The 27186-nt window shown below is 38.7% G+C and overlaps 1 protein-coding gene and 1 pseudogene across 3 annotated transcripts in view; both read right to left on the bottom strand.

Annotated features, from left to right (window-relative positions):
* RMND1 (required for meiotic nuclear division 1 homolog) overlaps positions 1–27186 on the bottom strand; it is a 44667-nt gene that overhangs the window by 15486 nt on the left and 1995 nt on the right. For 2 of the 3 annotated variants that reach the window (XM_025998006.2, XM_072767873.1), the window contains exons 2-9: positions 22457–22974; positions 14987–15095; positions 12931–13006; positions 8838–8877; positions 6754–6854; positions 4497–4603; positions 3572–3636; positions 2789–2865 (exon numbers count right to left, since the gene is read on the bottom strand). In XM_025998006.2, coding sequence (XP_025853791.1) covers positions 2789–2865; positions 3572–3636; positions 4497–4603; positions 6754–6854; positions 8838–8877; positions 12931–13006; positions 14987–15095; positions 22457–22960 — 1079 coding nt within the window. In that variant the 5' untranslated portion in view covers positions 22961–22974. The remainder of the gene's footprint in view (positions 1–2788; positions 2866–3571; positions 3637–4496; positions 4604–6753; positions 6855–8837; positions 8878–12930; positions 13007–14986; positions 15096–22456; positions 22975–27186) is intronic. The other variant, XM_025998007.2, reaches the window with a different exon arrangement.
* LOC140595715 (U4 spliceosomal RNA) lies at positions 6917–7041 on the bottom strand (annotated as a pseudogene).

Raw genomic sequence — 27186 nt, 5'->3', positions numbered from 1 at the left:
TACAATATAGGGATGCCTGGGTGGCTCAGCGGTTGAGCGTCTGCCTTTGGCTCAGGGTATGATCCTGGAGTCCTGGGATCGAGTCCCGCATTGGGCTCCCTGCATGGAGTCTACTTTTCCCTCAGCCTATGTCTCTGCTTCTGTGTGTCTCTCATGAAAAAATAAAATCTTAAAAAAAAATTTTTTTACAACAACATATATACAGTTTTTTATTGGTAAGTAATTATGTGGCTATAAAGACAGAAAAGGTAAACTGACAAATCCCACTCCTATTCTTCCCATCATTCCCTTTCTCCCACCCATGACAGGTTAACCCTTCCTCTGTTCTTCCAGTGTTTCTGCAAACGTTGGACAATACACGCATACACAAACCCTTATTTTCTTTTTATGTGAGACACCTAGGTTTACTTTTATTTATTTATTTTAAGACTTTATTTATTTATTTATTTATTCATGAGACACACACAGAGAGAGAGAGAGAGAGAGAGAGAGGCAGAGACACAGGCAGAGGGAGAAGCAGGCTCCATGCAGGGAGCCTGATGCAGGACTCAATCCTGGGACTCCAGGATCTCGTCCTGAGCCAAAGGCAGGCGCTCAACTGCTGAGCCAGGCATCCCCCCTACGTTTATTTTTAAATGAAAATTTAAGGCACGGAAGTAACACGTAAGTGGCTGTTCACTATATCAAAGAAAGCCCTAGAGAAGAACTTGGGAAACAGTAGTTAGTTCTCTTACCCTAAAACACAGCCCAAATCCTCTAGGCTCTGTGAACACTCCCTCTACTGTGTCCTTCCAGACCTTTTCTATGCATATATTCATGTATGTGTGCATACACAAACACAGATGTTTGGTATGCATACATATCGAGATAAAGATGATTATTCATTTTTGTTTACACAAGTTGGATCATACCATACATAATGTGGACTTGATTTTTCACCCAATGTTGTAACCTGCCATGTATCCTTTTTTTTTTAAAAAAAATTTCATTTATTCATGATAGACATGGGCAGGGGGGGGAGCAGAGACACAGGCAGAGGGAGAAGCAGGCTCCAGGCTGGGAGCCTGACCCGGGACTCCAGGGTCACATCCTGGGCCAAAGGCAGGCGCTAAACCACTGAGCCACCCAGTGACTTCTGAGTTTTGATAGGATGCTAATCTGCTGTATCAAATTTTACTGGCATCATCAAGAGAAGAGGATAGAGACACTCTCTACCTCGCTTCTTAGAGAACTCAAGGCTCAACGCTTCAGATATGCTATGGAACGCTCCTGATGGATGGGTTTTCATCTTGTTGGCATCCTGAATGAGGGCCCCTGGGTTATGAAGAACACAGAGATGAAGAAATCCTGGACCACTTCTCTCCAGGCCAACCTCTATGGGGAATGTGGAAAAACAACTCTAAACTATTTACAACGATCTCTAGCAGCTTACACAGTAGACTTTGAGGGAAAAGACCTTGAATAATGCTGCCTGGTAAGAATAACGCCAAGATTCAGGATGTTTCATTCCATAAATCCTGGGAAAATTACAAAATTAAAATAACTGGACACCTTTCCAGAAACTTATTTAAAATGACGCACTGATGTACTTCATCAGTTTTTTTTTTTTTTTTTTTACTTCATCAGTTTTAAGACACTTTTCTTTCCAGTCTCTGAAAATGGACAGCAGCTTTAAAGCTGATGATGTCTTACAGGTGGCAGGCAGGACTTAGTTGTCATTGCCTTAACTTCCCTCTTGCCTCCCTTTTACGTATGCCCAAGGGGGAATGTGATGGAATCCACACCCAAATACAGCTAAAGGAGTTATTTCAGCGTAAGATGTGAATTCTGTGATAAACAAGCATCGTTATCATAGCTTCACTGACAGCATTTGTCTCTGCTGTGGCGTCTTACCGTGTGTCTGAGTCAATATGGTACATAACTTTTCTATAGCACTTGCTTCTACTTAGCGACAGGCAATTTTATATATATATTCTTTTAATTCCAATGTAGTTTACGGTGTTCTATTGGTCATACTAGGTGTACAATATGGTGATTCATCAATTCTATATGTTGCTCAGTGCATGTCATGATAAGTGTATTTTTTTTTTTTTTAAGATTTTATTTATTTATTCATGAGAGAGAGGCAGAGACACAGGCAGAGGGAGAAACAGGCTCCTCACAGGGAGCCCAACACGGGACTGGATCCCAGGACTCCAGGACCATGCCCCAGGCTGAAGGCAGGCGCCAAACCGCTGAGTCACCCAGGGATCCCCAGATAAGATGTATTCTTAATCCCCTTCCCCTACCTCCCCCACCCGCAGCAACTATTGGTTCTCTATAGTTAAGAGTCTGTTTTTGGTTTGTCTCTCTCCTTTTCCCTTGTTCATCTGTTTTGTTTCTTAAGTTCCACATATGAGTGAAATCATATGGTATTTGTCTTTCTCTGGCTTATTTTGCTTAGCATTATACTCTCTGGATGGAATGAGATATTTTTACCGAGAATTCTCATTTCCAAATTCTAGAATATATCTTTCTACCTACAGAGAGCATCTACTGGGCTCCCTCACATAGCTTTAATGTAGATTAATTATGATCTCTGTGCATATGCAGAATTTCTTGCAGCGCAGTCCTAGTACAGCCTATGTGCCTCTAATGGGTAAGAGATTCCCCTGCTGAAAATCCATGAGATATAAATGGCTGCACTTCCCATAAAGGCACACGTTTGCTTTTTACTATACAAGTACAGGAATGTCTTCTTCAGACTGTTAAATACATACATTAATTTTATTTACAGAGAAAATTCTACCTCAGGGCAAAGAGTTCACCCATTTTCTGCATAACTTCTTCATGAGATAGTTTCACTTTCTTCCCAGCTTTTAAAGCCTATTTGGGAGGGAAAAAAATACACACATACATACATATACGTACAAACATATCTCCAACAAGTAACAGAACCATAAAGCACATTCTAGAGCAGATGTAAATGACATCTCTTGAATGATGTCTCTGAGTCATTTTTCTTTGAAATTTCAACATCTTATTAGGTAGAAATTTTGTATTCCCTTGTTCTATTTCCCTTCCCACTAGCATTTTCTAGGATCTATCCCTAATCTCTTACTGAAAAGAAAAAAAAAAAAAGCAGGACCTCTTTTCTCAAGTATAACTCCATTATTCTTACAATAAAAACAAAATAACAGTAAACACGAGTTTTGGTGTATTCTGAAAAAACTTTATATGTATTTTCAAGCCACTATTTGTCTCATAATTCAGCAAAGCACTTTTCAATCAAGATAACTGGTCATAAACTTTTTCCTTAGAGAGTAAACAGCTCACTTTTTAAAAAATTCAGTTACATTACAAATATTACACCACCAGACAGAATTAGAATTCTAAGTTTTCAAAAGTAAAAAAAAAAAACCTATAAAATTTTTTATTATATATGTAACAAGTGTTCTGTTTTGGCTTAAATTCAGTGTAGTGTTTATTACTACTTTATTGTACTCCTAAGTATATTGTTAAGGTGGGAAATTTGTATTTTTCCCAAATACAAATCAATTCTTGAAAACAAGCATAAAACTGGCATAATTACCTCTGGAATTGACTGAATAGACTCAACAAATTTATCCAGTGATGCCTCCCAAATAGCCAGTTTCACTGCGGAAAAAAATAACAACAATGGAACATTTTTTTCATCATCATATTCATGTTAATACAGAATACATAAATTAACTGCCCAGTACCTTTGCTGCCATTTCAACAAGAGTTTAAAAAGCAATGCACTAACAATATACAACTGAAAACTTAAGAATAGTTCATTATCATAAAGGGCAGCACTAAAGTGAAAAAGATGGAAGATATAGAGTAGATACCCAAGCCCTGCTGGCAGACCAAAGCGGTATTTAGTAGAATTCCTGATTTTCTAACACCGGATCTCAGAAGCCCAGAGTGTGTGTAAGGTACATCCTGAAGGGAAATGGAGCCAGGCCTACTCTACCTTCCCCCACCCTCCTTCCTTTCCTTGGGGCCGTGTGTAAAGCTCCCAAGTCCCGAAGCCTCTAGAATGGTGTGGATAAGGCCATGTCAGACGCAGCCTTGTGGAGGGGGCACTCAAAAAATTCTTAGAGAATTTCTGCAGTTTTATTCAGGGGCATGCGTTTCTGTCCCATTGCTGTGAGAACTGGTGTGCACTTTTTACAGAGGCCTGGGGCTTTCTCTGCCTGGATCAGCAACAACCTGAGAGCAACAACCACACTGGAGAGGACAGGAGAACTAAGAGAATAATGATACTACAGAAAATATTTTTGGAGAGGGTAAGCTTTATCAATACGGTTAATAATGAATGAACAGCTTCAGCACAGATACTCTATTCTCTATATGTTTTTTTCTCTTGAGAAGAAATGTTATGGCTTTGCTGAGTAATCTGAAAATATGCCGAAATCTTTACTGAATGCTTAAACTTCCCCAATGAAATGAAAACTATGTAACATTTTTTCTGATAAGTAGCAATAACTTACCTGAAAGGCAAAGAGCATTAGAGAAAGCAAATTTCTCTAGAATGGCGTCATCTAAATCTAGCTCTGAATTTAATCTGATTTCCCCTCTGTGAAGTCTCGACTGTCCCCTGTGAAGAGGAAAAAAAAATGATCTTCTAAATCTTAAAAAGCCTTTAAATTTTTTTTTTAACTTTTCCTTTTGAAGAAGTAGTCACCTTATACTCTTTCTAGAGGTCATTTCGGCAATTTGTACCAAGTCTTAGAAAAGTTTTTAGGGATCCCTGAGTGGCTCAGCGGTTTAGCACCTGCTTTCCACCCAGGGCATGATCCTGGAGTCCTGGGATCAAGTCCCGCGTCGGGCTCCCTGTGAGGAGCCTGCTTCTCCCTCTGCCTGTGTCTCTCCCTCTCTCTCTCTCTGTGTGTGTGTGTGTTGCTCATGAATAAATAAAATCTTTTAAAAAATAAAAAAATAAACGTTCTTATACCCTTTGATCCAAGTAATTCCACATCTAGGAATTTATCCTAAGGAAATAATTAGAGATGCAAAGAAAGATCTGTGTGGGAAAAAATTTTTTGACAGTCAAATGTTTAACAGTAAAAAATTAAGAAAGAAACTAAATGCTCAACAGGGGAATGGTTCACTTATAGCAAATCCACATGGCAAAAATTAATAAGCATGTTTTGATATTTTGTAGAAAAGGAACATGATCACAATAAATTGCTAACTGATCACATGGTAAATATAAAGCTATCTATACAATGTGACCTAAAGCCACAATGACACGGTAGAAACAGGGAGGGAGGTGGGGAAGCGGTAAAAAAAAAAGTGAAGTGCACATGTAAGGGCTTTGGGAGGACTGGGAATTTGGGAATAGAAATGTCAAAAGCAAATAGGAAAAATATAGGGTAAACCGTACGGAAGATTGAAGCAGGAGAGGGGCAAAGCTGTGGACCAGGAGGCCCAATGGAGAGCAGTGAGGTACAATGTGCTGACAACCTCAGGTGGAAGGAAGAAGAAAAGAGGAGAAAGAGCAGAGTTGACAGGATGCTTTAATGAAGGAGCCCAGCCAACATCACAGAACTGCTGGAGTCAGCAAACAGCTGGAATCATTGGCAGGACTCACGTAACAGCCACAGTGGTGGCAGCTATGATGGGCTTTTTGACAAAACCAAATATAGGATCCGGGATCCAAAGAAATCTCAGGTGGGGACTTTACCCCTCCACAGACTATGAGGTAATAAGTGAGCATGCCTGTGTGTGTGTCTGTAAGTGCCCAGGAACAGTCTAATCTGGATGTAGAGTACAGAAGGGAAGTTCAGGGGAAACAACCACAAGGCCGAGGGCTTAATAAGAAAATGAATAACATTCTATTAGCTCTTCCTCTGTTGTGTCTCTCAGGTTCACAACCTGACTTTCAAGTATATACACTCTGGGCCCAGGCCCTCACGCACTGGTCAGGTGCCCAAGGGCAGGACGAAACATCTCCAAACCTTGTCCAAAAGCTAGCTAATGCCATTTGCAGGGTTTTTTGTCAGGATTAAACGAAAGGATGTCTGGTAAGCACCTAGAACAGTGCCTGGTGCAGGGCGAGTGGTTTATCTTTGTTGGCTGTTATTATTTAGCTCTGATCCCATCTTGTCTGTCTACAGCTGGTGTCTCTTACAGATTTTCCTAAAGCTCTGCTTTCATCACTTCCTTTCTTCCATTCTTAATACAAAGAATTCTTTTTCCATGTTCCACTAGGTCACTCCCCGAAGAAAAAGGCATTGCAGTTTTGATCACACTGCCTTCTCTCGACCCTGACATGTATCCTCATCTCTCCCTGCCTGCTGAGACAAGAAAGTCAGCTGGTATGCTGCCTACCCATGCACCTTCCCTGAGAATGCTGTGAGGCCCCCACTTCCTGCAGGCATCCCCATTTCTTAGATCACACCCTAATCTGTACTCAAAATCAACAGGGAAAAAACGGACTTACTTATGAGAAACCTTTACTATAGTAACTTGACAGGTTCATTTTGATGAAGGCAGAGCATTTTACTGATTTAGGTTGCTTAGGACACTCAATCATTTTGGGATTAAACTATCTACTTGTTTTAATTTATGGGTAGCCTAGTAAGTGCAAACCATCATGTTTACCTACTAATATTTATTATATAGTTTAGGCTTTATATTTGCACCAATAACCTTTTTCTTAAAACCAGTCTCCAGACACATAAGTTGTTTATCACCTCCAAGTTATGCCAAGTGCCCTTTTCGTAAACTCGATAAAACGCTTACTCTGTCTTTATGTAGGTAAGCTCTTCATTTTCCCAGTGCACCAGCGCGATTTCATAGGGCTGGATTTCATGCTTTTCTAAGACCTGCATCACATGCTTCATCTAGGAAAGAAGGAAGACAACCCGAAATTATACCTGACTCTCTCATTTACAAAACTATGGTACAGTGTTAAATGCATATAATATTTTTCATCACATCAGATGACGTTTCTTCTGTTTAGTTTTTAATTAACAATACTTGTGCCTCAGAGAAACCTCATTGGCTATGATCCTGCCACTGAGCGAAGGTCTTCTGTTTAGTTTTTAAGGAAAAGGCAAATTCTTTGTGATATTAAATTCATCAAGATAATATATTGTTTTTATATTTAGAAAACACAGATTAGCAAAAGGAAAAAAATTAAAATTATCTTATTCCAGAACCTAAAGAAAACCAACTAATTAACATCATGGTTTGTATCCTTTAAATCTTTAAAAAAATATGTAAGTTACATACCTGTAAAAATGTAAACTACATAAAGGTACAGAAAAGTGGCAGTCTCTTTGCTTTCCTGAATTCTTAACTCCCAAAGGTAACCCTCACTAAATTTGCTGCATATCCTTCCAGATCTTATTTTTTAAAAAATGGGTACATATATTTGCTTTTTATAGAACAAGAGATCATACTGTGCATGTAAACATTTTCAGTGATACTCTCTTAATACAGAAATGATTTATTTAATCTTCTCCAATGTCCACCCACAGATTATTTCTACTCTCTACTGCTACAAGGGCACAAATGTACTATTTTTATGTGTGTATCTCCATGGTCTTATGGGGCTATTTCCTTAGGAACTGCTAGATCAAAAGACATGCACACTTACAATTTTGATAAATGTTGCTAAACTCTTAGCAACATTTTTTTCCAGTTTTAGAATCCAAATATTTAGGAGAGCATTCTTAAAAAATATTGGGTATTATCAGCTCTTTATATCTCTGCCACTTCAAACAGCCCTTTTTTCTTATATTTATTAGTCATTTATATTTGTTTTTCTTCAGGAAAACCCCACCCTACCATTGCCGTGTGTACGTGTGTGTAGGGAAGGTATATTACCTTTTAGTAAAACTGGGAGCATATGAGGCATGTTTTTTCACCAGCTCTGGCATTATAATGGTTATATTTTATAATCTGCTCTTTTAATTTAGGCAATTTCCTAGGAATAGATATTTTTCTACGTGATTTTTAAGAACTGTAGTATATCCTATGGAGATATTTAATAAACTGCCTATTACATATTTTGGTTATTTCTAATTTGACCACAGTAAGTAGTACACTGATGAACATATCTGTACATCATTTATCACACATAACTGTGATTATTCCCTTTAGATAATTTTCAAGATGTAAAAACTTTGCTGAGTTAAATATAAAGCTTTGATGTGTATTACCAAACTGTCTCTAAAAAGACTGTAATAGTAGTAACAAACTGTGATTGAGATAACAAAGAAATTATTTCCTGTGCATGAGTAGGTTCTAGAAAACTTTATTTTTAAAAGATTTTATTTATTTATTCATGAGAGAGAGAGAGAGAGAGAGAGAGAGAGAGAGAGAGAGAGAGAAAGGCACAGACACAGGCAGAGGGAGAAGCAGGCTTCATGCAGGGAGGCCGACATGGGATCCCGGGTCTCCAGGATCACACCCTGGGCTGAAGGTGGCGCTAAACCGCTCAGCCACCCGGGCTCCCCGAAAACTTGATTAAAATAAGATTTAGTACAGCCAGCTTCCACTGAATTGTATTTTATTTTTTAGATTATTATGTACAAAGTATACGTCTTTCTGTCTGCAGTGTAGGTAGGATTGTTCTGATTCTCACAAATTAGACTCTCACAAAGTCCAGGGGATAAAAAAATGGAAGAAACTTGTAAGCCAAAATATAATCACTTTAGAAGATAAAAATGCTAGGATAAATAATGACACATAATGCAGAGCAAATAAGTTGTGAATTATCTGCTAATTTATCTTCTAGTGGTTTGATTATTGAGTGATAATTAACAATTTTTTTCTCAGAAAACTAAATTTTTATATTTTTATACTTTATATATACTTACAGTCTTGTCTTTCACATTCCAGAACACAGCAGCTCCTTCTCTGATTTAAAAGAATAAAATAATCAACTAAGTTAATGCTGGAATATATTCTTTAGGGCCATACATAAAGCCATGCTTAGGTAACTTCTATAATATATCCAGAAGGCAATTTTTAAAAATGTGATTTATTACTTATTTGACATTATGGTTCCTAGATGGATTTGCTAAAACAAGAGCTATTATTGAACTCTTGATAAAACCTGAGCTCCCCCAAATTCATGACTTCTCACATGGCTTGCAGAATAAATATTATTGTAATACTATATAACTTCATGTATCTAGACTGTTTCATACCTGGTTCAATTCTGATGTACAGAATAAGGAAAATTTTGGGACCCGTCTTAGCTGTCATTAGGCAGATTCTGCTATAGGAAAAGAATAAAGGATCATGTTTTTAATAGTTGTGGAATAAAAAGACTGTGATAAATTAAAGCCAAAGATGGCTAAAAGCACCCATGGAAAAATGCCACCCATCCTTACAGTGCTTGGAGCAGTACAATGAAGCCATCTATTTCTGGCTTTGAAAGAATATAGGGTCTAAAAACTATGAATGAACTTGTTTTGATTCCTAAAGTTTGACATGGTGAACTGTTTTTGGTGGTAAATAAAAAAAATGAGAGAGAGAGAGAGAGAGAGAAGTTATGGCTCTGAGTTATTGCACTGGAGGAAGGAAAAGTGGAAATGAAGGAGAAGGTAAAAATTCTGTGGTCCCCGACCGTTATTTAAATGTTTCTTAAGCACCGTGCTTAGTATATGTGTGGATCTGTGTGTTGCATCAAAAACAAAGATGAGTATGGTCTAGTTCCTATCCTCAAGGAATTGCCAATTTAGAAAAGACTGACAGATAGACCTCTAATTGTAGTGTGGCGTGGTTGGTGCTCTGGGAGTTATGCAGCTTGTACTCTGGGATGTCCATGGGAGGGACACAGTTCTCACAGGACGAGTAGGACTAGCCAAAAGAGACAATGGGAAGTGGAAATACGGCAGATGGAACACTCTGCCTCCGTGAGGAGGTATGAGGAGCATGGCAACATCTCAGAATAGATAGCTAGTTGTCTGCAAGGCTGTGGATGTGGGCAAGCAGGAGGCAATCAGATCAGAGAGACGGTGACAAGGAGTTTAGTCCAGTTCCACAGAATTTTAAGAAGGAAAGTGGAGTGATCCAAAGCACCTACTGAAAAATGATCCTGTTTATATACAGGCAAGCAGACTGGCAGAGGGGTGAGTGGACAGGCAAGGGGGACCAGAAAGCAAGCTGGGCAACCAGCCAGTGTAGGATCTATGATGTAGATGTGATTGGTATCTAAAGCCACAGGTGGAATATTCTTAGTTCAGACTATCACTTCTAGGCAGATGAGAAATCTGGGGATCATACCCCTCTCCCTTCAGGGAGCTGTGCTATGCAGTGTGGCACTCAGAGACCATGTGGGCTGTGGAGCACTTGAAATGTGCCTGGTACACACCAAGTAATGCTGGAAATGTAAAACATGCACTGAGTTTCAAAGACTTAGTATGAAAAGGACAGTGTAAAAATCTCATTAATTATATTGACTGATCACATGTTGAAATGAGAGCATTGTAGGTATGTTGGTTAAATAGAACACATTATTAAAATTATTTTCAGGCAACATATAATACAATTCGTGTTCAAATTCAAATCTTTTTTTCTAACTTTTAAAAATGTGGCTATTAGAAAATGTATCATTACATATGAGGCTTGCCTAGTGTTTCTACTGGATGGTGCTAATATAGAGGCCCTCAGAAATCCAAATTCCTCACTGAGTTAAAGGGGATGCTATTCTACTTGGGCTGAATGTTGAACTCTTGATTATCTCCAAAGTTATGTCAAAAGAAGGTAAGGCACTGATGGGAAGCAAGCTGGAGCTGCCAGTTATCATCAACTACACAAAATGATATCACAAACATTTTATCAAAGTTTGGGTTCTTCCAGACATTCTATGTGTTTCTCTTCTGCCACAGAATAGTCCCATGACTGTGGTTATTTCCCTGAATCTCTCTCACATTTAAAAAAAAAAAAAAAGAAAGAAAAGAAAAAAATCTCTCTCACACTGAGTTTCCCCAGCTCCTTAAGAGCTGTGAGGACAAACAAAATTATTTTAAGTGGTTTCTATTATCATAATCATTCTCAATCAGCTACTCGGGAGTATCTGGTATTAAAACAACCTTTAAATAAAAGGATTAAGTATATGTGACTCAAGGTTCTAGTCTGAAGTCTCTGGAGGGGTAAGGTGGTCTGAAATTATAGCAAAGGAGCTACAGAAGGAGAAAAAAAGGAAGAAAAGACAGAGGGGTGGGAACATGAGTCCGATAAGGAGCACTGCAGATGAAAATAGGATACTTTACCTACTTTCAGTAAACAAAAATCCAGACTTGTAAAGACAAGCCATGGAAAAACTATTTATTTTAAAAATTGTTTTATAAGAGGATTTACCAGAAAATTCCTAAAATTGACAAAATCTCCCAGATCAAATAAGAATCTAAGGAGAAATTTAAATCACAGTAAGTTTTGAATACATTTACTATTAACGGAGAAGGTGCACCTTAAAGTTTAAAGATCATGTTATCTGGACAGCCACATACAGAAGAATGAAACTGGACCACTGTCTTACACCAGACACAAACATAAACTCAAAATGGATGAAAGACCTAAGTGTGAAATAGGAAATCATCAACCTCTGTGACCTTGGCCACAGAACTTCTTACTAGACATGTCACCAGAGGCGAGGGGAAAAAAAGCAAAAATAAACTATTAGGACTTCATTAAGATAAAAAGCTTCTGCACAGTGAAGGAGACAATCAACAAAACTAAAAGGCAGCATACAGAATGGGAGAACATATTTGCAAATGACATATCTGATAAAGAGCTAGTACTCAATAGTCTATAAAAAACTTTTCAAACTCAACACCCAAATAATCCAGTTAAGGCATCGGTAGAAGACACGAACAGACATTTTTTCCAAAGAAGACACACATATGGCTAACAGGCACATGAAAGGATGCTTAACATCACTCATCATCAGAGAAATACAAATCAAAATCATGAGGAGATACCACTTCACACCTGTCGGGATGGATAAAATTAGCAACACAGAAAACAACAGATGTTCCCAAAGACGTGGAGAAAGGGGAACCCTCTTACACTCTTTGTGAGAATGCAAACTGGTGCAGTCATTCTGGAGAACAGAACAAAGTTTCTTCAAAAAGTTAAAAACGGAACTACCTTACAATCCAGCAATTGCACTACTAGGTATTTACCCAAAGGACACAAAAATACAGATTTGAAGGGACACATGCACCCCAATATTTATAGTAGCATTATCAACAATAGCCAAACTATGGAAATAGCCCAGATGTCCACTGACAGATGAATGGATAAAGACGACGTGGTATGTATACAATGTAGTATATATAGATATATATTGAGTATATATATAATATATATAACTTAATATATATGTGTATATATATATTATTCAGCCATCAAAAGAATGAAATCTTGCTATTTGCATCTATGTGAATAGAGCCAGAGTGTACTATGTTCAGTGGAATAGGTGAGCCAAAGAAAGACAAACCAAATGAGCTCATTCATATGTGGAATTTAAGAAACAAAACAGATGAACATATGGGAAAAGGGGAAAGAAAAAGAGAGAGAGATGGAAACAAACCATAAGAGACTCTTTACTACAGAGAAGAAACGGAGAGTTGATGGGAGGTGGGTGAGGGGTGGGCTAGATGGGTGATGGGCATTAAGGAGGGCACCTGTTATGATGAGCACTGGGTGTTATATTTATAAGTGAGGAATCACCAAATTCTACTCCTAAAACCAGTATTATACTATATGTTAACTAACTAGAATTTAAATGAAAATTTGAAAAAGGAAAAAAATATTACAACGTAGAAAATGTGCAAAATGCAGAAAGACAAAAATAAACAAACCGTCTGTAGTTCTACCACTCGGAGAGGAAAAAAAAAAAAAAGACCACATTATCTGACAGCAGGCCATTTCCCAGTAAGGGTTGCTCACTTGTCCTACCTGAAGAAGAATATTGTTCCAGGATCGCCTTCTTTTGCCGAGTGCTCCACACCCATCACCAAAATATTTGCTGCATCTGTGATTTAAAATAAATGAGTGAAAAGCTACAATCAGAAACTGATACAAGGTTTAGGAGTCACCTATGAACTTTTAATAACGTATTTATGATCATTCCTTCATATACCATTGAGTGTTCGGTAAGATTCTATCCAATTTTAGGTTTCTGAAAGTATTTGACATTTGAAAATGAAAAGACTATAAGAAATTACTTTCACAAAACACTGAAACACCTGTGACACTATTATTAGTACTATTTAAAACTACTCATTGACACTCATTTTCATTCAGTAGTCACTAGTCCAGTTAATAATTATTAAAAGTCTTAGTTTTAATACACTAAGATTCAAGACTTAAATTATCTACAAAATTCTCTTTTAAATACCATTTTATTAAAAATATAGTATTACAAAACTCATTTTGATGAATTTTAAATTATATAGAGAAAATACACAGAAATGAAGATATTGACCATTTCAAAACATATCTGAGTTCAATTAATCATGAGAACTACCACAGTAGCCACCCATAACTATTTTAATATTTTAACCTTTCAAATATTATTAAATATACATATTATATACATATATATTCATCAATGAGTAGTTGCTTTCTATACAAGCATAGTTAATATTTGTTATAAGTATATAAATATTCTACAACAAATTATAAACATACATGAATATATTAATACATATACTAATATTAATATGCAAAAAATTGTATGTAATTTCTTAACCAAAAAGTAGGACCAACAAAACTTCAAGTTTCTAATAGAGGTTGGGGTACAGGGTGTTCAGATAAAGACCAAATTCTAAACTACCATTTTTGGGTGAGTTCTAATTTCCTTAGGCACACTACATCCTACAGAGGGCAAAGTTCACCCATGTAGCCAAGAGCAACGTAAATGAAATAGAAAAGACCTGCCAGGGCTGCGGGACTGGTGCTAGAAGCTAGCCCAGGGTACCAGGGTCACCCTGCTGACAGCCCTTGGAATCAGCCAAGGATATACCTGGGAAATTTTTTATCTTCAGGGTTCTGGATATAACTCTGTTTTTCTCAGTCAATTTATGTTTGTTTCTGCCATCAAACAGCACAAAAAGTCTGTTTCGATCCCTGAGGCTGAAAGAGCACAATGACATTTCAAGAGTTTCTCATGGGGTCAATGACTCTTTGAAGAATTTTCTATGTAGCAGGGAGGTTTTCAACTTGCCATTTTTGCTACCTTCTGGTAAATTCATGAATTTCCATCAGAGTGCTCCAAGTTACTTATCTTTTAATATTAAAATAGGCTTTTTTTTCCCCAAGAATCCTTCCTGATATTATCCTAACGTCCTCTTTTTATTTTAATTCTCTTTTTAAATATTCTTTGTAGTTCTCTTTTAGTTCATTTTGTTAGTTTTAAAGTATCAGATTGTACTGGTAAATTTTTCTTTAAAGGCTCTCCCCCCATATTTCTGTCAATTGCATGGTTCTTCTATAATACTGAAACAACTTTTTAATGCAATAGAAATGAAGTGTGACTTTGATCATCCCAAGTCACAGTGTAAAGCTTAATAAATCATACTGATTTTAATCTGTGAACTAAGTTCTCTGTAAATACATTTTAATTTCTTATCTTTGCCATTTGTATAAAGAGACTCAACATTTTTGTGATAATCTTTTATTTTTTTAAAAGATTTAGTTTAGAGAGAGAGACACAAAGAGAGACAGCATGAGAGTGCAGGAGGTGGGAGGGGTGGAGGGAGAGGGAGACAGTCCCAAGCAGACTCCCTGCTGAACACAGAGCCCAATGACCTGGGCTTGATCTCATGACCCTGATAATGACCTAGGTCAAAAATCAAGAGTTGGATGCTTAACTAAGGGCACCACCCAGGTGCCCTTGATATAATCTTTTAAAAAGAAAATGGAACGTAAATAAATGCATATTTAAGGTTTATCAGAGGAAAATTATTTTCTCATACGTTTTAACATACTTGGCCCCAGGTTCAAGATGTACCTCTAGGCAAGCTTGTTACTTCAACATATCCACGGGAGGTCAGATCTTGAGAGAGAGTCCCGAGATGATATTCATCTGCAGTTGCAAATGCTGTGCAGTGCATCAGGTCCTGTGTTGGCGAGATTAGCATGACATGGGTTACCAAGAGGTTAAAATGTCTGTGATGGCTATCATCTTCCAGGACTCCATTTTGCAAAGCAAGCACTTGAGAGTTTTCAATAGACATCTCAAAAGTTCATACAAGAGGTTCCATAAGGGTGAAGAGAAAGAAGGTATAGGGAGACAGATTTCAGCCCAATCTGTGAAAGAACTTTCTCTTGCCAGCCACCAAAAAGATGTAATGGGCTAACCAGAAAAGAGAGCTGCTCCCCCAGTGGTAGTGTTGCAAGCACAGATTGAACAAAAGATATGGAGAGGATTAAGGCATCATATGGCCCTGGGTGGAATGATATTTACAGTCTCTCCAAACCTTTTGCTTCCAGGACTTTTTCACAGCAACATAATTATTAGAGGTCATCTAATTTGTCACTAGCCTTCTACAGCAGAGATTATTTCAAATCTACAAAGGAAGCACAGAACTTTTACTCTGGTTAATATTAAACGAAAAGTTGTTTATCTGAGAATCTGTCCCAGTTTCATTAGTGCATGTTATCTCGCCTGTGTACACACATGTACATCTGTGCTATGTATGTCTATATAGTACAGAACATGGCACAACACAGTGCTTCTGTCACATTGTAAGTCACAGCCCATCAGTGAGTTCCTGCTACTGATTTAGGTGACTCAAACCAGCTTTTAAAAAAATTAAATACAATAAAATAGAAAATGTTACAGTCCATTATTCAGAGTAAAGCTAAATGTTATTTTATGAAGTTTTTTTGGTCACTTATGTGTGTCTACGTATGTATAATGGAAAATATATTTCTCACTAGGGGATGAAGTCAATTAAGATTAAAAGCTATTGGCAAAGGCTTCATGAGTTCAGCACAGAATCTGAATAGTATTTTTTAAAAAATCAGAATGACAAAATGTCTATTACAGAGTTGTGAAGTTGAAACAAGCTGATGTCAGCTGCTCAATTTCATGGCTAGCACAAACGATCAATTATTTGTTAGATTACAGTGATTTCTGTTGCATGTACAGGTATGTTTAAACCATCAAAATTTATGGGAGGTGAAAAAGTTTATCTAGTAATTTACATCTGAATTTTCATATGGTCATCATTTTATATTTCTGATCAGGACATGAGTGATTCTATATTCATTTGATATATATGCTGCTTTTGCCCATCACTGGTTAAAAGAGGTTTATGAGTCACTGATTCAAACTTTCCTCCTAAGAGTTCTTCATCTCAGCACTGAACTCTTTCCCTTTGTGTTACGTGCCTAGTACAAAATTTCAGAAAAGTAGTATATTTATTCCTTCCCGTATCCTACATTTGTTACCTAACTCCTGGTCCTATCTCAAAGAAATGGCCTAACCCTGCTTTGCCTTTTCCTTAGTCTGTTACACTGTTTTAATGTGTGGTTTAAAAAGTAGCAGAGTAATAAACAGAGGACCTGAGAATACACACAAACTGAAAAGCCTAAAATCAAATATCCACTCATCAGCAAAATGATTTTAACTTAATTGTGGGGGGATAAAGAAAAGTCAGATGCAGAAATTGTCGTTGAAATGTGAGGATAAATGGATGTAGCACCCCTTCTTTTTTCAGGTAGGCTGATAAGCTGATTCCCAGAGTCACCATGAAGGGTAAGAACATACTGATACACAAATCATATGGATCCGTAGAGCCAGAGTATACATGGTATAGATTACAAAGGCATCAAGGTTTAGAACTGCTAGCAGTTATCTGTTCAAGGCTCCATGGCGTTAGAAAGAGCTGATAGGACATGTGATTAAGCCAGATCAAAGAGAGGAATCCTGGTAACAGGCATCAGGGAAAGCCACAGTGGGTGGGCTCGGCTCTGCAGGACACCCAACAAATTTATCAAAGCTTGCCAAGAAAAATCAGTCTATTAGGTTGGATGTCAGAATTACTTCTGTGACTACTACACCTGACACGCTTTAGTCTGGGCTGGAAGGAGAAGGGCAGGGGGCACAAAAAGGCAAGAGATGAGGAGAGGGGTGCCCGGGTGGCTCAGTCGGTTGAGTGTCCAACTCTTGATCTCAGCTTAGGTCTTCTTTTTCCTTTAAAGATTTTATTTCTTTATTCATGAGACACACACACACACACACAGAGAGGCAGAGACACAGGCAGAGAGAGAAGCAGGCTCCTTGCAGGGAGCCCAACGTGGGACTCGATCCAGGACCCTGGGATCATGCCGAGCTGAAGGCGGACACTCAATGGCTGAGCCACCCAGGCATATCTTTTTTCTTCTTTTTAAGATTTTATTTATTTATTCATGAGAGACCCGCAGAGAGGCAGAGATACAGACAGAGGGAGAAGCAGACTCCTCACAGAGAACCTGATGTGGGACTCGATCCCTGGACCCAGGAACATGCCCTGAGCTGAAGGCAGATGCTCAAATGCAGAGCTACCCAGGCGTCCCTCAGCTCAGGTCTTGATCTCAGGGTCGAGAGTTCAAGCCCTGCACTGGGTTCCACACTATGTGTGAAGGCTACTTAAATATTTTTTTTTTAAATTAAAAAAGAGAGATGAGATAAGGGGGCCCCAGTCCCAGAACTATTCTAGTGGAGGATCTTTCCAGAACTGTACTGAAAATGGCAGAGGCTGATTGTCTCTAGAATCAGAATCGTGGACTGGCAGCTCAGAGAACTAACCAACTCAAGAGGTGACCCATCCAGTGTTTTGAAGATTTGAATTCTTCATCAACAACGAATTAAAATTTCACACAAAACCCAGATTTCCACCAACTTCTGATCAAGTGGAATATCTGGCAATGATCAACTAAGATTGGGGGGTGTGTGTGTGTGTGTGTGTGTGTGTGTGTCTAGTTCTCCAGTCAACCCAGTCCCTCTCCCCTTCCCTACTGTCCCCTGCCTGCCTTAACATCATTTGTCACCAACCAGACCCATCCATGCTAAAAAGGTATATTACTGCGCATGCTCAAGGATGGGACAAAGCAGTCGCTGCTTCCATGAGAAAGTATATTGATTCCAAAGAGATTAAAAATAAATCTTGAAACACAATCTGTTTTTACTTAGCCATTCCAAGGATTTTTGCAGACTTTCTGAAGATTGTCACCTTTCCTTCTCTGTCTCCTGTTTGGTTTGGCTCAAAGTTCCGGCCAGTGTCACACAGCTTACATGGTTTGCCACAATACTTCCCTCCTGCCCACTGTGGCCTTCCCTGATACCCATTACTGCTTACCTCCTGAAGCACCTTGGATCTCAGTCTCTCTTTAAGTTGTGGCTGCTTCTATTAATAAATGATTCACTAAGTTTTTCAGTTTGATTTGCTAGCTCTTTTCTAAGTTTTATATCCTTTAAACTTCAGGACTGTACTCAATCTATTTGGTAAAGGGAAAGATGGGCCCATGGAATGTGTTCTAGTCACATTTTTTCCCTATTATATTGTTACATTGTAAGAAGCTTTTGTTTCCATACATGTCTTTTTCTGGATTTTTATAATGAATCACATATCTATATATAGAGAGAGAGCGTGCAAATTTCAGGGTTTAGGATAAGGATTAACAACTCATTCTTAAATAAATGTGCCAAATTAACCTAAAATAGTTACTGCATTTAACACCTACGTTTAGGCCTTTCTATTTTAAAATGTTAAACAAAAACAAAAACAAAAACAAACCCCTCAAACTCAAAGCCAAGAAAGCCCCTTTGTTTCAATATGTGTTTCATTTTTCTGGCCACAGAAAACATGTTCCAGCAGATGGGGCTAGAAATCTATATATGATTCTTGTTTTAGCACATTACACACTCTGATGGAATGCTTTTCTTGAAAAAGAAAGTTTATTTTTATTCATATTCTAGTACTAAAGAAATTTAATGCATTACTGCAACGTTACTTCTGTACTGTCAAAGAATGCATGTTTTTCCTGTTATGTATACATTAGAGATAAAGTTTTAAAACACAAATACATTTTATGTTAGCAGTACAATGCTTTGGCTTTCAAGTTTTTTGACTACACTCCATGGTGAGAAAGCCTTTTGTATACATAGTACACATATGCATATGTGCATACATACCAGTAATTGGCACAGAAAATTCACAAAATAGTTTTAGCTCTACCACAGTAATACATTCTCATGCTTTTTATTCTAGTCACAAAAAAAGAAAAAAAAAAACCCAACCAACCCATAACAAACAACTATTAACAACCCACTAGTTAACTTTACAGTATACAGTGGTGATCCTCCGAAAATCATTAGCAGGCACCCAGCACCTTCCCTTTCGTGCCCACCTCCATGCTGCTCAGAGCAGTGGCTGTCATCATCCAGCATGTTCCTCCTGAGAGACAGGACACATCAATAGGGAGCACTGCTGCTGCCATGATAAACTATGAGCCAATGGCACATGGGCTGAATATCTTAGTAGGTTATGATCTCTGCAAAATGACACCAGGTAAAGACTTGATTCCAGTGGAGAGGGTGCTTGACCTCATTCAGTCAATTTGAGAGCATGCTATGTGGCAGACGAAGAGGGCGAGTTCAGAAGCATGAATGGGGACAAGAGAAAGCACATCCGCTCTCTGGTACAAAGCAGAGTCCTTCTTGTCTCAGTCTAGAAGGGGAGATAGGGCTATACCACCAAAAAGGATTTGTCAGCCCCATGATGCCCTCCATCTGGGCCAGACAAAAGCCAGTCTTTGGCCTTGGGGATAGAATATCCAGTCACATCTCAAGACTATGCTCACCTATGAAAAGTAAGATCATCACAAATAACGTTCCATGGGGCACCTGGCTGGCTTGGTGGGAAGAGCATGCTACTCTTGATCTCGGGGTCATAGGTCAAGCCCCACGCTGGTGTAGAGAATACAAAAAATAAATAAATAAACCAAAAAAAAGTTCCAAAATTGCATTACCTGAAATCATTCTAAAAATGCCGTCACAAACCTAAGTTTTCTATGATTTCCTTGTGCTTTTACAGTGACAACACGCTGTTTCTGTTTTTGCAAAACTCCAACTGAGGTCACATCTATCATGTTACATATCTCTGATATAAGAACCCACGAAATAGGACTCCTTAAATTCCATGATACAAAATCATGATTTTCTCATAAAATATTGTTATGCTTTTCTTTTTTTCCTGTTAAAGAACAACAGATGTACAACCCAGGAGGATTTCCTTTTTTTCTTTAATCATTGGGCTTCTCAGAACTCAATATTCATACCAGGTACTTGGAGCCAGTTACTTCTCTGTGTCAATTGTTGGCTCCTTTAAAACTACACTGAATTTTGAAAATCTACCTCAAACCCTTTCCTGGAAACAGGGAAAAAAAAAAAAAAAAAAAAAACCAAACCCTTAAAAAAGAAAAAAAAAAAATTCAAAAAAATTGCCTCCAAGTCTGAGGATAGCCCAAAGAAATAATGCCTCTGAGATAGTTTACGACCAATAACTACAAAAAAGTGACATCTCCACTATATCAGCCTCTTTATTAAGAAACTTGATTATTAGATATAACAAAAGAACAAAAGGAGCAGATCTTCCTCTTTCTTGGATCTGCCATGAATTCAGGTTTTTATACCTAATATCATCTGTCACTTAAATGCTGAATTTCCCAAACTACCACAAAGCTAAACAATACAATAAAAAAATCAGGAGCTACAAGGAAAAGACTAGCACACATGCAACACTTCCTTCATTTCTACTCTAGGTTCAGAGACCCCACACAAGAATTCAAATAAAGCTAGAGTCCAAACTAAAAATCATGAATCAACTCCTAACTTCATAACCTGAGGATCAATACTGAAGGCCTATAAGACCTTTTTGTTTGTTTGTTTGTTTGTTTTTTATAAGACCTTTTTGAAGGAAGTCAACTATGCAGTAAGGAAAAAACCCCACAAATTATACATGTTTAGGGTACCCTCAGAATTAAAATTTTAAGACTGATATTTTAATCTGTTTTCTGATAGATTCAGAAGGCCTGATCAAGTTTTGAATATTTTATATTTCCAGTGTTAATGTTGATGACCATGGACCTCAAAGATCCCTTGTCTCTCTTCCCTCTTTTCCAATTTTTTTTTTCCTCTTTTCCAATTTAACAAATGTTTATTAAGTAGAAGGCACAGTCCTAGGTATTATGCAAGATACAAAAGTTAGCAAAGGGCTCAATCCTGATCTTAAATAGTACTGATCATTCAGAAGCCAAATGCAATTGTAGCTGAGAAACTCCCACAAACTTCTTAACAGTGAATGAAAAAACCCCCTTTAAACCTCAAAGGCTAAAGAAGCAAAACCCTGTTTTCTGAGTGTACTTCCCATGTCATCTCACTAACCCATCCCATACAGTTACCACAGACTAATGAGCACTCACCTGTCCGCAGAGCTACTAAAAAAATGGTTATTTTAATTTGATGAAGAACTTCTATAGTTTGAAATTTTTTAACTGGGTGTTTTTATGGTACTACTCCAACACTGGACTTAATACTAGTCTTCTTTCTCAGTTTCCTTAAGTCTGGAACTTGTCACAAACTATATTTTCGTATTTAATTTTTTTTTAAGATTTTATTTATTCATGAGAGAAACAGAGAGACAGAGACAGAGACAGACAGAGAGACAGAGACATAGGCAGAGGGAGAAGCAGGCTCCATGCAGGGAGCTGACCTGGGACTTGATCCCGGGTCTCCAGGATCACGCCCTGGGCTGAAGGCGGCGCTAAAACGCTGAGCAACCGGGCTGTCCTATTTTTGTATTTAATTGCCTATACTTTGTCTTTAAACATATTCTTAATTCTTAAAACTAAGATGCTGATTTCCTGGGATACCTGGGTGGTTGTCAGTTAAGCATCCAACTCTTGATTTCGGCTCATGTGATATCTGAGTCCTGGAATCGAGCCCCACATCAGGCTATGCACTCACCATCCACGCAGTCTGCCTGAGATTCTCTCCCTCTCTCTCTCTCTGCCCCTCCCCCTACTCATATGTTCATGCTCTCTCTCAAATAAATAAATCTTTTTTTAAAGATTTTATTTATTCATGAGAGACAGAGAGAGAGAGAAAGGCAGAGACACAGGCAGAGGGAAGAAGCAGGCTCCATGTAGGGAGCCCGACGTGGGACTTGATCCTGGGACTCCAGGATCATGCCCTGGGCTGAAGGCAGGCTCTAAACCGCTGAGCCACCCAGGGATGCCCTCAAATAAATAAATCTTAAAAAAAAAAAAAAAAAAAAGATGTTGATTCCCTTTGGATATCACAGGCTTTACTACTAGGCTTCAAAGATCTTGTTGCCAGCCCTCTTATGTTCACGGTACAGCTGTGGTGCCATGGATACTAGTTACAGTGCAAGCAATGATTATAAAACAGACTGCCACCACCACACGTTTTTACCTCATTGACAGACAGAACTGGAAGGTTGGTCCTGGATGGCTGCCTGGTCCTCGATGCCTTTAGTGGTCTCTTGATTTGCGGAAAGTCTTGCTTAGGAACAAGTGTTTCTGTTGATATAGATGAGTAATGCCGCTCTAATATTTTTATAAACCACTTAGAACCTAATAGATTTGGTCTGTGAGTCACTTTCCTGTGAGTACCAAAAGATTTCCTGGTTGGAAGGTGCACTTTTTCTTCTTGGCAATGCACAGCATTTAAGGGAGAGAGTATGCTTGTATTTGAGATTTTCTGATTCCTTTCCAGGACCTGGGACTTATTCAAACCACCAGCTGCTATATCAGGAAAGAACAAATCCAAGTTTTGACTTCTCGTTGTGGTGTTGCATGTCGTAGTCTTAAATTCCTTAAGTGGTTTTAACGTTCGCTGGACAAGTCTTTGGCACTGACACACTTTTGATAAAATACAGTGAGATCCGGCCAGGGCTCTGAAAAGTCTGGATGACATTACCACATCCCAAGCTAAAAGAAAAAGAGTTTTAGAAGTTTGTTTTTTCCGTTTCGTTTTTACATATTTTCAAATATATACAATATTTTCCTAAGTAATAAACAGATTTCTGTAAAAACATTTACAAAACAAACATACTTTAACCTGAGTCTAGTAAAAGAATGAAGTTAAAAAAATAAATACAGGTGTTTCCACCACGTTTCCTTTGATTAACCTTTGGCCTTCTTTCTGGAAGATTACAACACTATAAAGCCAATGACATGACAAGGACCTAAAAAAGAAAAGCACAGTAATGGGATCTCTTCATATATTTCATTGGCATATGAACCGTTTAAAAGAACGATTCTCCTGAATTCCTTTATTCAAAATTTATTCAATGAGATATACAATGAGTTAGGGCCAGGGATGCATCCATGAAAGGCACAGCCCCTGCCATCCAGTGCTAGTGGTCTCCTAGAGACAGACATTTTCAACAGCTCATTATAACTCAGGGGGATAGGTCCTAGGTTCTACAAAAATCTACAGCACAGGGTGCAGAGGAAACATACAAGAAGCTGGCCTGATTCTACATCAAGAGTCAGGAAAGGCTCTCAGAAAGATTTGAGCTGCTTCTTGAACAGGAAAGTGCTTTTCAGGTTGAGACTGGGCCTGGTAGTGGGGGTAAGGGATGTGAGGCACTGAGAGAAAGAAACACTTCAAAGGAAAGAGACTGCATATGTAAGCAATTCCCCCTTTATTTACAGCACAAAATATTTGTTCTTTAAAAGCAAGCCTAATTTATAGGGGCATCTGGGTAGCTCAGCCGGTTAAGCATCTGACTCTTGATTTGACTCAGGATCCCGAAATTGAGTCCTGCCTCGGGCTCCACACTCAGCAGGGAGACTGCTTGAGGATTTCTCTTCCCCTCTCTCTCCCCAACTTGTTAACATATTCTTCTCTCTCTCTCAAATAAATCTTTTTTCTTTAAGATTTTATTTATTTATTCATGAGAGACACAGAGATAGAGGCAGGGACATAGGCAGAGGGAAAAGCAGGCTCCATGCTGGGAGCCTGATGCAGGACTTGATCTCAGGACCCCAGGATAACAACCTGAGCCAAAGGCAGATGCTCAACCACCACTGAGCCACCCAGGCGTCCCAATAAATAAATCTTAAAAAAAAAAAAAAAAAAAAAAAAACGTAAGCCTGGGGCACCTGGGTGGCTCAGATGGTTAAGTACCTGCTTTCGGCTCAGGTCTTAATCCCAGGGTCCTGGGATCCCAGGGAGTCTGCCTCTCCCTCTCCTTCTCCCCCCCCCCTCCCCCTGCTTGTGCACACACATTCTCTCTCTCTCTCTCAAATAAATAAATAAAATCTTAAAAACCCTATACTGGGGAATCAATAATAATAATTTATAAAAATAGCATGTTAGGTGCTAGGGGTATATGAGTGGATCAGTCATCTCAGAATTCAGTCTAGCTGGGTAAACAGAGTAATGTAATAAGTTCTGAACAGAGCGATGTACCAACTGCTATGGGGCCCAGAGGAGGGAGCATCTGGGGTAATGGGTGGGTGGGACATATTCACAGTGGTGACATCTGAACTGGGTCTCAAAAAGCCTAAGGAATCATCAAATCAAACACCTCAGATAGACTACTGTTTATCTGACAACTGGAGTGCAGTCACAGGGGAGGCAGGAGTAAGCTGCGGGAGATTAGGACAGAGGAGGAGCCAGGCATCAGACAGTGAGTGATGCAAAAGAGTGTTTACAGATAGGGGGAAGCCAGAGATCTTAAATGAGACGCTCACACGATCTGATGTATGTTTAAGAAACCTATCTTTGGTAACAGGTAGAAAAGGAACAGAGACTAAGACCCTACTCACTGAGTATTGTCACACATGAGGCTCTGGGCTTTACCTGAACAGAACCCCAGGAGGCATTTTACAGATGATGAAGCTGAGGCTAACTGCTCAGGTAGGAAGTTACTGAGATGTAATTACATCCCAGGCTTTTCCAGTTCCAAAGATGACACCTAACCACTGTGCTCTATCACCAACCTCCTAGAGGAGGACCAGGGTGCATCACAGCAATGTTTAGAAGCTACTAAAATAGTGCATAAAATATAAGCATAAAATATATGCTTTCAAAAATATTTCTGGAATTCTGTGTTTAGTTCTAGTCCAATTAGCTATTATAGTTCACCTTTAATTACTACTATTCCCTGCCAGTTGAGCCAGTGGGTTTTGAAGAACCTAATTATAAAAAAAAAAAGTTAGAAATTTGTATACACTGATTCTTTTCTAGGAAATTCTTACCTTGAAACTAGAGACTGCCTTAATATAGAGGCCATGCAAAGCATTAGGACAAAGAATGCAAAAGCTACAGGACAAACAAGAAGTGTGTCTTTTGTCTTTGCAGAGAAAGATGTAGCACTTAAGGTATCCAACACACACACCAGATTTAGGCTTTGTTAAAAACTGGGGCACATCTCAGGAAAGTTAAATTGTAATTGCACAAACTAAATTTAAAGGTTAAAAGTTTATTAGATTGTTAATTACTCTAAAAGCTCTGCATAAGCTCTGCACAGAGCAGTGGTGGACACGAGTCTACCAATCCCCTAGCCTGGGTTCTCTGCCTATCTTGTCTTCCATTCTCCCTCAATCACTCCCTCCCGGGCTCACATGCTCTCAGCAGTATAATAGCCACGAAACACAAACAAGGACTGAGCACTTGAAATGTGACTCAAAAACGCTAAAAATTTTTTGTACTTGGCTTTTATACTTCATACAAAAAAGCAAAATATCTCCATAACTTTTACATTACTTGTTGAAATAATATTTTAAGTATATTGAGCTAAGTAAATTAAAAGTGATGTCACTTATTTTTACGGTTAAAGCCCCTAGAAAACTTCAAATGCCGTTATATAGCTTGCACTGTATTTCTCCTAGAGGGTCTTGCTCTAGATCCGTCTTTATCAACAACTGCAACCTCACCCGCTCAATTTCAGGTGTGCTACTCCAAACCCCATGTCTGGTCTTTTAAGCTCACTTTCTTCTCTTACTCAATTCTAACAATTCTTCAGCCTCAATAGGACCTAACCATACAATGATCCAAACACCCTCCAGTGTCCTTCACTCCCCACACCTCTCTTCCACCATGCTCAGCCTACATTCCGCGGCCTATCGTCTCTTCCTCTCCCATATACTTCAAACCCCTTGCATCCCTCTCTCCTCCACATCACATCAACCAGAATTAAATATAATTCACCTAATTTGTGGGTGTACTCCTGCCTCTGAACATGGCTACAACCAACAAACCAAACCAACTGGTCTCACTTTAAAATCATGAATGCTTCCTTCAGGAGTGCCTTTCATGCTGCTCGACAACCATAAACTGTTTCCCTACCACAGTCTATTCTGTGCTCTCTCCTCACCTCCGATGCCTCCTCTTCCATTCTCCTTCTCAATAATGACCTTGTTTCCTCTTTTGTTGACAGGGCAGAAACAATCAGAATAGAATTTCCACAAGTTCTCACCAGGATCCACCTGCTCACCAGCTGCTTCTGTGTCCATGTATTTTGTCTTCCCTTCTGCCACAGAAGAGCTGCCCCTGGTCCCATCTGGAACCAAGTCCTCCATGTGCATACCAAGTCTCACTCTTCCTGCCTATAGCAGGAATGGTTAAACTCTTCTTTTCTATCTCATGCTATTTATTTTTCCTTCTTTCCAGTAGTATATTCTTTTTTATTTATTATTTATTTATTTATTTTTTTACGATTTCATTTATTAATACCAGAGAAAGAGCAGGAGGAGCAGAGGGAAAGGGACAAGTGACTCTGGGATAAGCATGGAGCCCACTATGTGACTTGATCTCAGGAACCTGAAATCATGACCTGAGCCAAAACAAAGAGTCAGATGCTTAACCAACTGGGCCAGTGGGGCGCCCCTCTCCAGCATATTCCTATTAGCACATGACTATGCTTTGATTTCTTTCTATCTTATAAAAACAATTCTCCCCTGACTCCATCTTTCCTTCCACATATTACACCTTTTCTGAGTTAGTTTCCTTTAAAAGTTTATTGTCTCTAACTCCTCTGATTTTCTTGAATCCACTCCAATCAGGGTTTCATCCCTACTGCTTCACCAAAACCCACTTGTCAAGGCCACCAATGACCTCCATATTTCTAATTCCAATGGTCACTTCTCGGTCTTCATTTTACCTGACTCACCAGCAACATCAGATAAGTT

Source organism: Vulpes vulpes, chromosome 1 (genome assembly GCF_048418805.1).
Source record: "Vulpes vulpes isolate BD-2025 chromosome 1, VulVul3, whole genome shotgun sequence".
Taxonomy (NCBI): domain Eukaryota; kingdom Metazoa; phylum Chordata; class Mammalia; order Carnivora; family Canidae; genus Vulpes; species Vulpes vulpes.
Note: the sequence above shows the minus strand (reverse complement) of the source record. Positions and strands in the feature narration are given on the sequence as shown.